The sequence below is a fragment of the Cyphellophora europaea genome (assembly GCF_000365145.1).
Source record: "Cyphellophora europaea CBS 101466 unplaced genomic scaffold supercont1.1, whole genome shotgun sequence".
In the NCBI taxonomy this organism is placed as follows: domain Eukaryota; kingdom Fungi; phylum Ascomycota; class Eurotiomycetes; order Chaetothyriales; family Cyphellophoraceae; genus Cyphellophora; species Cyphellophora europaea.
Genome location: NW_008481797.1, coordinates 3,140,230 through 3,155,509, shown reverse-complemented (window position 1 = coordinate 3,155,509; position 15,280 = coordinate 3,140,230). Strand labels below are relative to the sequence as shown.

The window sequence follows — 15,280 nt, the reverse complement described above, 5'->3', positions numbered from 1 at the left end:
CTACAAATGAAGCATCATGCTGCCGTTTACTCATTGCTTCGTCTCTTGGTCGTTTTCTGTCGGATCCAAAGTCGGCATTGCAAAGCCCTTCTTTCTTGCCGTGTCGGCTCATCACAATTCCTCTTTGAATTCGATGATTCGCTGGTATAGCTCCTTCAGCGTCTCCTCTTTGCCCATCTGGTACACTGTTAGCTGCCCGCAAGAAAGTTCAGACTGTCAGCATATGCTTACCTTGATCTGGAAGAGTCTGGGATTGCCGTCATCCATTCCAGTCAAGAACATAGTCTTGCTGGTGGGCGTCTCGCCGGATTCCGTGCCAACCTTCATTTCCTTGAAAACGGGGCTGTTCAAGATCACACGGTGTACGCCATCGGCTCGCATAATCACCCGTGCCCTCAGTACAATCTTGGCTGATTCTCCGTTTTCGGCATCGGCTTCCGCGTCCGAGGCCGCGGCTTGGACCTCTTGCCGCACATTGACCTTGAGGACTCCGGTACCTCGCTCTTTCCACTCCTTCTCAAAATGGTACAGTTTCGCTCGAGCATTAAAGATGGTCTCCTCACCCTCTTCACCGGTTTCCACTGTCGAGTTCGTTAGCCTGTGCTAGCAAAGCACCATCAGACAACTTACAATCCTGCTTGTGGAAGCGGCTGTCTTGTTTCTCTTCCTCTCGCTCGTCGTGCTGATCTTTGACGTCCTCTGCATCACTGGCCTCGGCCTCATCGTCGTTCTTGCTCTTGGAACCGAAACGAGCTGGGGGTCCGCCAAATGGTTTCGGCGCAGCGCCGCCACCGAAACCTGTTCCAGTGGTACCAAACCCACCGGCGGTCGACGAGGCAAATGTTCCCCCGCCGAAGCTACTCTTGGCACCGAAGGGCGAAGGACCGACACCGAAGCTCGAGGCTGACGAACCTCCTCCGAACCCTCCCCCAAGCCCAGAGCTAACCCCACCAAATCCTGAAGTGCCGCTGCCGCCGAAACCGCCTGCGGCTTTTGCTGTCGCGGCCGCACCAAAGGGGGACTTGTCCTGGCCAGCAAATGCGGACAGACCGGAGGTAGCGAATGCAGAAGGAGAAGTTATGGATGGTGACTTGCCCTCTGCGTCCGATGCTGGTGGTGATCGTACAGCTCCAAAGGGTGATGCAGAGGATGTGTTTGTGAACCCCGAGCTGGGGGCCAACGTCGACTTGAACGACCCGCCAGTGGCCGACCCCTGGGTTTGACTTGCGCTAGGGTCCTGCACAGCTGTGTTCGAATCAACAGACCCTGCACCAGTGCTTGTCGTAGACTCATTAGGCGCTCGCTTGTGCTCGTGTGACTTGCTTCGTCCTTCGAGCGTAGCCTGGCTGTCTGTGTCGCCCTCTGTTGAAGCAACAAGGATACCAGGGCCTCCGGGAGATTTCTTAGCGTCTTCATCGCTCTCTTCTTGCACGTCACTTGGCTGGTGGTACTCAGCTGCCAGGTTAGCATCGTGGGGAACCTCCCTCGAACGCATCCTCTTGTGACCAATACGTAGAGTATCCACCGTGCCATTCTCGACTGGACTACTCGGCTCCTGCTTGGCCAGCTCCTCGAAAGACCGTTTCTTAGATGGCCGTCCTCGAGATCCACCATTTTCGGAGGGGTTTTCTGGGACAATTAACGCATCCGGTTCACTGCCTGCAGCAGAGTTATTGCCAGCCCGAGAGTGTTGGGACAGCCCAGCAATTGATGTCTTTTTCAGCTTTTCCCTTGTGGTTCGCTCTCGCTCTCCGTCGGACATGCCTTCTGGCGGGGTTGAGAGACGAGCAGTAGTGTCTGAGGTGGCGACGGTCGCAGTCGCGTTTGCGGAGTCTTGCTCCGAAGCCATGGCGGCCCGCCGAGATTCTGCGGCTGGTAAATAGAGTCGTAGGTCAATTACGATTGCGCTGCTTGAGATACACCGCTGAGTCGCCAAAGTAGACCACGAGCCGCGCGACTCGTACACCAACCTCTACCGCTGGTTGCGGGGAAACCAGGAACGGAACGCAAGTACGAACCGCGGGCGTTTGCAGGAAGAAATTCAGGTAATAGCAATTGAATAGGTGCACGGCTTGAGTGGTGCGGCAGGTTGGAATATGGTATTGGTTGTTCAAAAAGCTGTTCCGCAGAGAGGGTCGTGGTGATTCGGAGATTGCGACAAGGCCGGGAAAGGCAACCGATGATGAATCGAACAACGCAGGCGGATGACTGTGTCACAATTATTAGTAGAGAAAGACACTGACGTTGGTGGTCCGCAAGACACAATATATAGAATTCTAGGAAGGACAATGTGAGGAGGTCGTCTGATTTCGAGTGTGAGCGTATTGATCGCGGCCCCACCATGCGTCGAGCAATTTACGTTAACATTGGGCTGGCAGTCTCCCTACCCATCAACACCGCTGTAGCATGTGCTCATCGTTAAAGTCTTCGTTCTCTCCATGATGTCTTCCATTGACGGGCGCGTCATCTGCACCTAGCTAATAAAACAGAGACATCCCAAGCCTACGTAGAAGACAAAAAGAGGATAGACGCTCAAGAAGACCCGGTTCTTGACCACGCCAGAGCCTCCTAGAATGCTGACACCGGCAGCAAGTGACCACGCGACAAGCACAATATAGACGGGTATGCGCGCAATCATAGGCAAGCCTAGTGCTGAGAGCAGCGAGGCAATAACCAATGGGAAGAGGGTATAGCCTATGATCGAGACCGACTGCATGAAGGAACTGAATAGCATTAGCATAATTGCGTCTATGAAGATGGGGGGCTTGGGTAGTCGTACATGTTGCCGCCCAGCAGCTTGATCTGCAGTGTGACGACCGCCTCGCCAATCCAAACGATGGAGAAGACGCCAGAGAAGACCAGATCGGCTTGATCTTTGCTTGCTCGAACTGACAAGAACATGCTGAGCAGCAAGCAGAAGATGAGAGGGCCCCTGTGATGGTTAGTGTCGGTGCCAGCCAGCTCGTGGTTTGCGTACCAAAGATCCCAATCCCGCAAGCCTTCGCTCAGGCCGCCCTCGAGAATACCATCTGCGTCCGGCCACCTTCCGACCAGACCTCTCAGATCTCTGCCAAAGCCTTGGCTTTCGACGTCGGAGGTGCCGGCGCCCTGCCGTTGTAGCATGCCACCCAATAGATACTTGGGCCAGAGCACCTGCCTCATCTTCTCCCATACCGCAAACAGATCTCTGGAGACAGTATCCCATACTGATTCGTCGATGGTATTTTGTGGTGCTCTTCTATCCTCTCCCGGTATGCGTGAGGTCAAGTAGTCCTGATTGATCGGTCTTTGGGACGATGAAGATTGAATGTTGCCTGTAAGAGGCGCCCGGTCTGACGTGGATGAGGGCTCATCAGGCTCGACCTCTTGTGCGCGTCAGTGCTCCTGTGTCGCCCGAGTGATGAAACAAACTTACCATCATTGAGGAAGTCGTCATCAAGCACCGCATTGTCGTCGTCGAAGAGATTGGAATTGCCCGATGTTCCACTAGCCATCATAGCCATGCTGTCTCAGGGCGCATGCGCGAAAGCACTGCAAGGACACGATGGATGCGGGTAGACGACGCCCGCGTATAGGGGATATAAAGGTCATGTAACGTCGGTTTCAGAGACGTGGAATCAGTAATTGGTGTGGGCAAGGGGACATAGACATGACATCTGGCATTGCTTACCCTGGACACGAGGCTCGTAGGGCTGACGGACGCGAGTAAAGTTCGGCTCCAGCTGCAGCTCCCAGCCTTGTCGACCTCGACACGAGGCTGCGACTCTGGAGGGGTAAAGAGCGCAATTCATCCCTGCCTACTTAGTACTGGCCTTACTAGAGCTATAGCTGGTGCGGGTTTCATGAGGACTTGCAACTGAAACACTAACTGTTTGTACATGTTTGTACATATTGGTGCCAACTTTCCCTCCATGGCATCAATTTCTTCTACAGTCGCATGTTCTTCCTACCAGTACATTCCAGAGCGGCTTGAACAACAAATATGCTTCATCAAGGCCTGCACCCGCTCAATGTCGCAGAGACTCATGATTGTGAAGTGACAATCATGAGCACTGGCCTGGACCGAATCCCAACAAGTGAATTGACCGAGCTAGCAAGATTCGAGGACTCGCAACGACGCCAATCTATCCCAAAAGGTACTCGATCGGTAGCCTACGAGCTCCGCAAGACCGTCGGGTTGTTGGTGGCACAAGCATCCTGCTCTAAGAAATACGACGGAGACCATATGCGAGGCTTCCTTGTGCCATCCTCAACAATGATGATGTTGACGTCTTGAGGCGAGCGTCCCGCAAACATGACACAAGACTGAAGGTCCAAACCCGACGATCCGCTCCCGCTCGCATCTGAAGTCCTCTGATTCATGAATGCATTCGCTGCACATCTAGCCACGTTCGGACTTGAGTCTAACATGCCCTCGAATCCGCGAGATCACGATGTGACGACTGCACACCCGCGCAAAGTCTTCCCAAAGCATGTCTGATCAGAACAACTGAAGACATGTGGATACACTGGGGGTACTTGTAAGAGTGGCAGTCCGGACGGGCCGCTGGTCATGGACACATTTGGTGGTCGCAACCAGCTATTACTTTCAGCCAACGTGGCAGACAAGTCATCATTTGTTTTGGCAACATGCTGCAATTTGACGCATCCACGCACGCTATTCTGGATAGAATGTATTGGATTCTGCCATACGAACGCCAAGGCACGCAATGTTTGGCGCAATACGAGAATGACAGAAACATCGACACGACGGAAATACGTCGTATGGTTTGCTTACGCTTGCCAAGCCATTTGGTTTTAACCCAGCGCGCCGGGTGCTCAGCCCAAATCCACTGGGATGGCTTGGGCCCTTCCATCCTCCACATCTTCATCTTGAGTCAAGCTCCGGCACACGGATCACAAGGCTATCTGCCCTCTAGAGCCTCTAGCGGAGCCGCATTCGGCACAACTTACTCTTCAGCGCTTGTCCCTTTTGCGCTCGACGTCCGGACCACCCCTGCAAAACTTGTGCTATTGACTCAGGCGTGGTCTGCGAATAATAGGGCATATCAGCGTCTCTGTAACCGTCAGCGGAGAGCCTGAATGTTCCGCTCTACTAGGACATCCAGCACATTTGGGCAATCTTACGCCGCTCAAAGCAGCACATCGCCGTAATTCCCATGCAAACAGTCCGATAAGTGGTCTTCCGGGGCTGGCTGTCTTGCTCGGCCGCAGTCGTAAGTAATCTCTTCGGCATTTCGGCAGCCATCACGTCAAGGCAAAATAAACACATCGGCGAGGATATACGATTCACGTTGATGGACACCCCCACGACTCATGCCTTGACGCCTGCATGCAACATCCCGCAAACATCCCCAACAGGCAAAGCTTGTGATATCGATGAGTGTGAATTGCACCAGCGCGTGGTCACGGTCGCGAAGTCTTACTGCAAGCGCTGACTCGTAATTCTGCGGACACATTTTTCCCCAGGTTGACCAGGCCGTACGCTCTCATGAACGAGCCAAGAGGCTGGCTGAGCTGATGTGACTCGTACATCCAGCATGAACGGGAAAGGCGCTTATACGAGTCCGGTCCGGGGGGTTGCCATCCGCATCAGACCCTATTCGCATTCACTTGATCTGCATATTGAGACCAAGAGCATGTTATCCTGACAAGACGCCGACGGGCTGGGCTGCTTCTGCAGTATCCATCACAGCTTCCGATGGCCACTGTAGATGTGGTAGCATGCGAGCAAGGTTCTGCTCTACGAGGGCCACATCCGTGTGGTATGAGGCCGTGTATGGTCCAACGTTAGTCCCACTCTCGCCTCTCCTCGTCACGCAAGCCGAGCTTGTGTTCAGGCCATCAGACGTTTGTCGCTACCTTCGCCATCGCCGGCCGACCGAGACTCTGCGCTCAGGACCCATTGGTGCATGCTAGGCTTAGTTTCGACTGCGATGGCCCAGTCACATGGAATCTATCCGGGCCACGGCCGCCATAGGCACACGTGGAGCCTAGCACAGTACCCTATGCAACCTTTGAGCGCTAAGGGCGCAGATACATACGCCAGGGGGTGGGGCTCGTTCTTTGCATGAGCATTTCTCCGTATCTCTCACATCCTGTCAGGCCTGGAGCCCCACAGCGACCTTCGCGGCGGGGAGACGCCACGTTACTACTGCCTGCAGGCAGACCTGTGCCGCCAGACCTGATCTGATGAACGTCAAAAACCCGCGTTCATGGCGCTAGCGGCTGCAGGCATCGCACTAAGATCAATGCCTTTTCCAGCAGAGAGACATATGCCACCCCCGGGCACAGTCGCTCCTGTGGCATCAAGGGGCTGGCAACAGCGCGAACACCCGTGTGCGCACGGGCGTACAGTTATTTGTCAACACCTCAGGATGGCATGTGGTGATGCTTTCGTGAGTCCCCTGCACTGTCGACGGCATACGTCTACGGCCATCAGTCATCTGACGGACGGCGGTACGTGGGCCCTTTATTCCGTCCCGACCAAGGATCATTTATGTACGCACGGCTGCCGCGAAGATTAGCCTTACAGTGAAGGGTTCTTCCTCAACCGATTGTCAGTGTGTCGCCATGTTTGAGCACGGACGACTTCTATCCCAAGTGCTAGACGGAAGAAACCAGGGCATAAGCTCGTCAGAGCAACAAGAAATCTAACGGTAGGGGAGATGTGCCTCCGACCCAGCATATGATCAGCGATCTGATCTAACAGATCTTCTGCTCTCGCTGAAAATAGTGAGATGAGGGGTTTCGCCTAATTGACCGCCACGCGCTGGCTGTGACAGCAGCGGATAGTCGTCGCCGGCGGCGAACGATCAGCCATGGTGGCTTTATGCGAGTGAAAGTTAAGTTTTCAGGTGGAGATGCGAAATACTCCATCCGAGACGTCGTACAGACTAAATTTCGTTTTGGTTTGCCGGTAAAGTTTCCTCGTTTCGCCATTCTCTGCTGAATAGCAGGCGAGCCCAGTGGACGGCCAGGATGCCGAAGACTGCGAGGCCGCTTGCATTGGACTCCCACGTCTTTGCGCAGCTTTTGTAAGGAGTGACCCGACAGCATGAGCCACTTCGCCTTTCGCCCAGTCCACAGGGTACATGCGAGGCTGAAACACCGGAGGACAGTAGTGAAGTAGACCTAACCAGGGGAGCCAGCGACGGCGTACATGGGGAGCTAGAGGTGAGTCCGTGCCCGTCCGTGCTGCTTCATAAGCGAAAATGCCCTGCGGGATAATGATGCAAGGTGGCAAGGGTTTTGTCAATCCATTCATCGTTTGCATGGGCATCGAGAACAGCTGGGAGCTTCATGCAGTGATCGGAGAGGGCAACGCGCCGACGTTCGATGACACGTAAGTGTCTCGTCGCCTCACCGCTTGACTGGACATTAAACGCCTACAAGGTGCTCATCGATCAACCACGTTCCGGGAGAATCACCCGGGCAAAATACTGTACCTGTGCGGCAGGAACAGGGGATCGCGGAGAATTCGACTTCGCATATTAATTTTCTCGGTTGGGGAACCGGGGTCAACGAGTGAGACACACGGACCACGCCGCTACCACCATGCAAGAAATGCAGCCGGGGAACGCCCTGGATGCTCAAGATCAACTGGGCCAAGGAAAATAATTATTGAGAATTTGAGACAAGCGCCCGAGTTGAGCAAGCAGCGCGAACCAAGAGCCACTGTCAATAACTCGAAATCTTCGACGGTACTCAATTAGCTGCCTGAGGGCCGGCCCTCTCCACCGCATGGGACTTTCCGCGCCCGCCAGCTTCCACATACCATGGCTAGCGGTGGCTCGCATCAGGATCGTCAACACAGTAGCTCCAGCGCGCACAAGAACCATGTGTGGCAAGGTATGCGTGGCCCTGCACAATATCTTTGCGCGGTGGTTTGAGATGAGATTTGTTTTTACTACGCCACGAGCCTTCGCGTCTTGGAAGCCATCACTTCTACCGTGGCACCGTCACAGAACGGAGACAGCGACAACACTACAGTACTTTGTCCACCGCCCGGAGATGAGGTTGCGCTGCGCGTCCTGTCTCACGGTCAATATCGGACATGCTTCGGAGGCCACGCAGCTTTCCCACTAGTGGTAATCCTATCTCTCTATTGTTGCCCTCCCCTAGCACGCGTCTCACTTGGGGTAGCGACGGCAAAGGCGTTTCCCAGAACTCCCCCTCCCCCTTCCGGCCTGACTTGGCAGTCGCCCAGGGATTTCAAAGCCGGCAGGTCGGATGACCACAGCGAACGCTCAGGGTGTATATAGGTGGTGACGGGCATTAATATTCCGAAAAAGTAAACAAAGAAGCTGCAGCAGCACATATATGTAAATGTCTCGCTAAAGGGGACCGCCGAAAAAAGAAGCAGATCATGGTATAGTACATGGTATCGAACAGAAAAAACAGAGAAAGAAGGCCCGCAGCCGTCGTCGTCGTCTTCTCGGCCGCCGCTGCCGTCGCTGGTGCTGCTGGTGCTGCTGCTGATTCTAGCAGACGATGCTTGGGCGATATGAGGGCACGCACCCCTTGACAAATCTTGACGAATTGGCTAATTTGTCGCTTTCACACGGGTAGGGCCCTCAATTTTTGTCGAAAGATAAAAAAGAAACTTCTTTTTTTGGAAGACAAAAAGAGAGAAAAAATTGGTTGTGAGGTCGTTCAACTCTGGAGACATGAATGGGTTTTGTTTGTCTGTTCAAAGGGTTGGTTGGTTGGTTGGTTTATCGTCTTTCGTGACCTTTTATGTCGTTTCGGAACGTCGTCCTGTTTGTTGGTTCTTAACTTCTTATGCGTCTGCTTCGTGGAAACCATTGGTTCGTTGTGTTCGTTCTTCTTTCGAGTTCGGGCTGGGTTGTCTGATCCGTTCGATATTACCCAGGTACGTTTTTGTCGTGGTGGCTTGTCATCAACCTCAACCTGTTCGGGCAACACGCCGTTTTAGATGAGGTTCGACAGGGACGATTGGCAGGATTCGTCGAATACCTGTCGATGGCTCCCGCAGCCTGGGTGTGTCGATCCTCCACCTACCCACTTAGGACCAGAGCCCGCTCATTCGGTTGGGATCCTTGGCTTTGCTGCTGCTGGCTTCGTCCTTCTCTTTCGTCCGCTCCTCGCCGCGGCTAGTAGTATTGATGGTGGGCTCCGGCGCCGAACTCGCTGCTCCCTCCCACCTCTCCCATCCTTCCTCCTTCGCACTGGCCGCGCTTGCTGGACTGCCGATAGCCGTACTCACCTCACTCCGCTGCCCTTCGCTCTCCTGTGGACTGAACGACAAATCATCCACGCTGTTGAAGCTCCCGGACCTCAAACCCGCCCCTGCCCGAGAGTGCTGGGTCCGTAAATCCAGTTTCGCGAAGATGGCTTTGATGTCACGCACATCCTCGACTTCCTTGTTGAGGATCCCGCTATCCTCGCCAGCCTTGTTCCTGTCGCTCACCACCTTCCTGATCTCGCCGAGGATCGGCAATTTGCCTTCATCGTTGGGAAGCCACCAGCCCTCGACGCTTTCGTCCTCGCCCACCAAGTCTGCTGTGAGACCCCACACGCGCGCCATCTGCGAACGATAGTGCGGTGGAAAAACATAGCCCAGCCGCTCCACGTTTGCGAGCTTCCGGCGCATCCACATGGTATGGCGTTCATCCTTTTTCAGGAACACTGCGGCGAGGGCAATTGAGGCATGCGCGCCGAGGATCGAGCCCTCGGGGGCATCGGGCCAGCGTGCGACGGCTTCGTAGATGCGGCACTGCTCAAGAGCCAGCCGCTCCATTTCTTCCGGGACCGGTTGGCGGAGGATGAGCGATAATTGATAGCGCTGCATCATGTCAATGGCGTACCAGTCGATCCACATGAAATTCATGGGCCACAGAGCATCCCGAAAGAGGCCACCAGGGATGTAAGGATCGACGATGTCGGCATCGGTCAGGGGCCAGTCGTTCGCCGCCGGAAATTCTTGGACTGTATAATAACCATCGTTGAGTTTTTCGATATTGGACTTGAACTTCCGCAAGCGCTCTACAATCTTGTCGTTCTCCAGATGCAACTCCTCGAGAGAAATATCACCCGTCGGTACCCGCGCATAGAGCTTCGCCATATCATAGCCGATGAGGCGGTTACTGGCCACAAATGCGAGCAGGTGCCCATCGATGTCGACGTCGTTTTCAGGGTCTGTGTCAATCTGTGATTCTGCATGGATGGCATTGGCTTCGTACCAGACTCGTGGCAGCGAGGCATCTTTACCTCCCATCAGCGAGGCAATAACATCCATTCGCGCAAACCAGGTGAATAGCATACGCCCTGTCAACGTGGCCTGAACCGACTCTGGTGTGTAGAGTTGGGTCAACATGGAATGAGCCGCACGATGGTGCGCAACCAGATTCACCCAGTCGCCGAGGCATTCCTCGAACGTAGCCAACTGAAGGACGGTGAGTAGTAACGTAGGAGTAAGAGGCTGCGAAGACTCGATTGACTTGCGCAGCAAAGAAATCGCACGTGAGTGATATTTGAGAAAATGTCCGAGTTTGGCATCGGGTTGGCGCACTTCGTAGTGATAGGCGGCAAAGCCGACAGCGGCATAGAGTAGAGGTTCGTACGACAAGGCTTCCTCAATAAAGTCGTTATGGATCCAGTCAGTGGGGTCGAGTTTGAAGAAGTAGTGGTAGTAGGTAAGATGGTCTTGCTGAAATTGGAAGTATTTCTGTATATCGGGCTTCAGGCTTTTGATCTTTGCCTGTCGAGCCTGAATATCAGCTGATGGTGCTCCAGTAGTCATTGATGAGGCCGGCGTCTCTGCTCGAGAATGAGAGCTGGAACTGGACGCAGATTGCGGGCTTGACTTGTCTTTGAAGGTCGGTGATGGTTCGGATCCGTGCCTATAGCGTTGTTTGCGAGACAGTGATTGTGTAGAAGCGGTACGAACTTTGCTGAGGGTTGGTCTTCGGGATGAGGTGCTTGCGGCACTGGGCGGCTCACTTGCATCCTCATCCTCATCCTTAATAGTCTCTAATGGAAGACCTGTCGATTCCTTGCTGTCGCTTTTCTCGTGCTTCCTGGAAGCTGTGGTTGGGCTTTTCGCTTCAGACTTGGTACGTTTTGACGATGATGACGATGACGACGATGGTTGCGGGAACTCGCACTCTCTACCACCTTTTCTGCACCCTATTATTTCGGTCAGTCATGCTTGGGCGTGAGTATAATATTGGCACTGATAGCTTACGCTCGCAGACTGGTCTAGTCTCGTCACACTGATCTCATGTCAGTCGTGATAGTGGATCCCAGACAGCGAGCTTACCTTGACCCGACGGCTCCGACAGGTGAAGCAGCCGCTTCTCGTTCTCCGATGCTTGACTCCTGTGGCCTCCATAGTGTTCTGTGGAAGGCCAATGGCTTGATTGTACAGCGAAGGATCGCGTTCATATATTGGTTCCTGCGTTTCCGGCCGATACCAGAAAGCGACACCATCAAAATGAGAGTTGGGTCCACCGAGCCTGGGATACTGGCCATTATTGTACTGATTGTTGTACATTTGATAGCCACCAGGATCGTTCATATGGCCCGGTGGCACATTCGTTGAGGGCTCGAAAAAGCCGCTCATGGTGCTCGTCAAATGTTGTACGGCCTTCCTTGGATGCACCTGATCCACTCAGCCCAGTAGAAACAATGCTTCGGCAGCGACAAGGCGCTGAGCGAATTGGCCTCGTGTTCCGCAACCGAGTAATCTGTATGGTCGTGTAGACAAGACTGGACCTTTGCGGAAGGTGGAAATAGAGTGTCACGGGTTGATCTGGCGTTGCGCTTTGACGGCCGTGGTACGTTCCCTCTCTGGAGGCTGCCACGAATGCGCAACACAGGGGCCAAGCTTGAGCAATGGGAGTCGACGATTTGAACAGGAATCGCACAAGTCAGCCAGGCCTTTCCTTGCTTCACCGTTTGTCCCTGATCCTTGCTGAGGTCCTTTGGATTGGGATGTTCGAAATGAAGGAGCTGACGATCCTTTCCGATGAGGAACGAGTATCCCTCTGCAAATCGCCGCTGCGGTATCTGCACAGATGCTAATGTTATGACTTATGCTTCGACATGCAGGTCATGACCGTTAATGTCGCTATTTCCGAATACATCGACGCCATCCAAAACAGGCACTACCAGGAGATCAATCGACGCTGCAAAAGGAATATGAGGTCCGCGTCCAGAGCGGTGACGGGTTGGTCCAGATGGCAATATGCAGTTGGACAAAACTGCTCAACGCAGGTTGCGTTGGCGGCGTTCTTCGCTGCTATGTGATCTAGGCCTACTGGGCCTGTGATATCCAAAGATCACCGCGTTTCGGAGTTGTGCATGCGGTAGAGTGAGCGAGCGAGCGAGGCCTGGAAATAGCGACGAATAGCCAGGCGCAGCAGAGCAACCAGTGCAGACGGGATGCTGCCGATAGTTGGTTGAGTATTACTGCAGAGTGTAGCGGTGGTACAGGTTATGTCGACTCCTCGAGGTATGGGAGGGGCGAAAAGCTCCAGAATTCGAGGGGGCTTTTGCTAGCCTAGGCTTGCAGCGAATGTGGATGGAGCGCGCTATTCTCTGACTAGGCACCCTGGTTCCGACCGGGGGGTGAACGGTCGTCACCTGTAGTGTCGTCAGGAGCGACCAGGGAGCGGAGGGTCGATCCAGGTCGATCTACTCTACCCGGGCCCGCCGAACTGAGTGCAGAGCGAGCGCTCGATAATGGCCCACTCTACCAGGCTGCGATTCGTACTTACTCAGGCACAAGTCCAGGAGTGATTCAGGTGATAGAAATAGCTTTCTCAGCAGCTGGTAGCGTGATGCTCCGGAAGATAAGCTACGGTATGCGATGGACGGTGTCTTGCTCAGGTTTGTCTAGGAGGTCAAGAAGGCGATGCTCGCCAGACGATCCTCTGCTCGCAGGTTGGGCAGGAAAGCGCGTGGCAAATAGTTTTTTTCGGTGAGGAATATGAGAATGGATGGGAAGAATGCTAGGCCCAATACTGATTAACGGCAAGATGTGGGTCAGCACATGCACAGGAAGCGCTTGCCGGCATAGCGTCGAAGAGTGACGGAGGAACTGGACGGTGATCGTTGGCAAGGAAGTAATCGCAGAGAGGAGTCCTGGAGCTCTAGGCCCTGCGGAGGAGTAACGCGGCCCCGGACCAACGCCTGTCGAAGCTGACCCTCCACTCCGGTACTGTGGTAGAGGGTGAAAAGATTGCAGGTTAAATGACCTTTGTTGTTTCATACCCGGACCAAGGATGAAACCTCGTAACCAAGGGTTTTGATACCAGGATCGGCACTCGAAACTTACCTGGAACCAGCAAGCACACTAACATTTGGCGGCATTCGTGGGTCCGACATTGTGCTTCCCTCGGAATGTGGTGCTAGGACGACTGAGCCGCGACGGGCAGCAATTAGCATCCTGCACCGGGCAAAGCGGCAGTTGATTGAGTTTGGCCTCAATAATGCTCGATGTCGTTATTAGCTTTAGTCAACAACGTGGAGGAACGTGCCTGTGTGGATTTTCTGGAACTTTGGATAGAGCCCCTGAGTCTAGTTTGACAGCGGGCAGACGAACGGAAGCTGATCCACCTGAAAGGATAATGATGAGTGCTTGAGTGGTCGAAATCTTTCGCCAATTGCTGACGCAAAGCCGTTGTCTTTTCAGTGATTTCGCGTGGCTACTTGGCCGGAGCAAGGTCTGCAACCGGTATTCCAAGCCCACGTTTCTCGGAACGGCTGTAGGGCCTTTTCCCCGGCACATGGATCGGTGCTCGCATTGTTATTTTCTGGTCTTTTCCATGTTACACTGGAGGAGACGCCAATGCTGAATCGGCATGGTGGCTCAAGACTCATCGGCCTTAAATGTGGACAATCCACGGCACAAGATCAGCTCCCGTCGGCCAAGGCCTGCTGCTTTTCGAGCTCCCGAAGGGTCCCGTGGAGGACTTGTGCAGGGTCTCGACAGACTGTCCGAGACGGTCACGTACTCGAATGCAAAATTTCCGGTAACCAAAAGTCAAAGGAATACGCTAGGGACCAACTGTCGCTGTCGAGCCAGTATCATGGTGGTCCAGCCTGACCCGAAGTGATACCGGGGTCTAGCTCCAGCTGATAGGTGACAATGCCAGCACCTGTCAACAGAAGGCTGCTGAACTCAATGATACACACAGACTGATGGAAGGGGAGATTTTCGCTGATAGAGGCACGTCTCCACTGGAGCTTGTGATGGACTAGCAGTGCCGCTTCCGAAAGTCAATGAAGTATCCGTACGGAGGTACGGAGTACGCTGTTGAGAATCGCAATCGGCACCGTATCTCCAGCCCGTCGGGACTCCGTATCCGTCAGACAACGTTGAGGGTCTTGGGTAGTGGCATCGCCGGCGCTGTTGATGATGTTGCCCCCGACCGCCGTCGTCATTGCTGCCTGTTGATGTTGATATTCCGCAATAGGGTATGAAGCAATCTCTGGTGCAAAAACCGACTCTGGTACTCCAATCACCAGCTGCGTCGGAGCGGCTAGTTGGCTGCACGCCCTGGAAAAGCCGTCCACCCCGGTCCCTCGTAGTTGCCAAATTGGAACCAGGCGGGGAGACTAAATGTGGAATGTGGCGTCCATGTGGCTCCAGCTCATGAATACGTGACACGAAACCAACTCCTACTCTGTGGTCCGAAACAGTATGGACATTATTAATTCTTCGTAAATTGGGAGGTATCGATGGTGACCCGACATGTCCGAGAATGGGATTGCATCTTCTGTGAATGGATGATTTCAATCATCGTGTGTGCCATTTTCGGAAATGGGCAATCACTGTCGAATGGCGAGGTAAGGATCTTGGTTTTAGGAATGTCGTCCGTCGCAAAGCAGCGTGCTCGGCATCGTCTTCCATCCCAAGTCTCTATTATTGGGTGGGTGAGGGTCTGATTATGGAACGCCGAGGGTCAAAAAATCAAAGACAACGACAATAGTCTGCGTGACGGAAATTGCGCCACTCACCACGAAGGGCAGGTACACTTACGTACAAGGTACCGGCGAGGCACTATCAGAACTTTGTGCTCCAGGGCTCAACGCTCATGGTGCTATTTGTGTCACAAGTATTTGCACGAGAAGTCGTCCTAGGGGTTCATGACGTCGCTGGTGCCACAAAGGTGGTCCATCTGAGCAAGAGCGACTGCCGTCCAGTGTCTATCAAGTGTGCATTACGGATTGATTGAACATCAGTGTCTGTCCACTGCAACAGCAGAACAGTGGGTATCATAAGTTCGATCCCCTATCCTTAGCAAATCCC

At 53.9% G+C, this 15,280-nt stretch overlaps 3 protein-coding genes across 3 annotated transcripts; all 3 read right to left on the bottom strand.

The window, feature by feature from the left end:
• Positions 1-111: 111 nt before the first annotated feature.
• HMPREF1541_01201 (uncharacterized protein) lies at positions 112-1,849 on the bottom strand (the record flags this gene model as incomplete). Its single annotated transcript, XM_008713501.1, has 3 exons — positions 112-177; positions 232-581; positions 631-1,849. The coding sequence occupies 3 exons, from the start codon at positions 1,847-1,849 to the stop codon at positions 112-114; spliced, it is 1,635 nt and encodes a 544-aa protein (XP_008711723.1).
• Positions 1,850-2,473: 624 nt separating this feature from the next.
• Positions 2,474-3,503, bottom strand: HMPREF1541_01200 (uncharacterized protein; the record flags this gene model as incomplete). The annotated part of the gene is made up of 3 exons (XM_008713500.1): positions 2,474-2,723; positions 2,780-3,365; positions 3,416-3,503. 3 exons carry the CDS (start codon positions 3,501-3,503, stop codon positions 2,474-2,476), a joined length of 924 nt encoding a protein of 307 aa, XP_008711722.1.
• Positions 3,504-9,028: 5,525 nt separating this feature from the next.
• Positions 9,029-11,587, bottom strand: HMPREF1541_01199 (uncharacterized protein; the record flags this gene model as incomplete). The annotated part of the gene is made up of 3 exons (XM_008713499.1): positions 9,029-11,151; positions 11,210-11,237; positions 11,285-11,587. The coding sequence occupies 3 exons, from the start codon at positions 11,585-11,587 to the stop codon at positions 9,029-9,031; spliced, it is 2,454 nt and encodes an 817-aa protein (XP_008711721.1).
• Between the last annotated feature and the right edge of the window lie 3,693 nt (positions 11,588-15,280).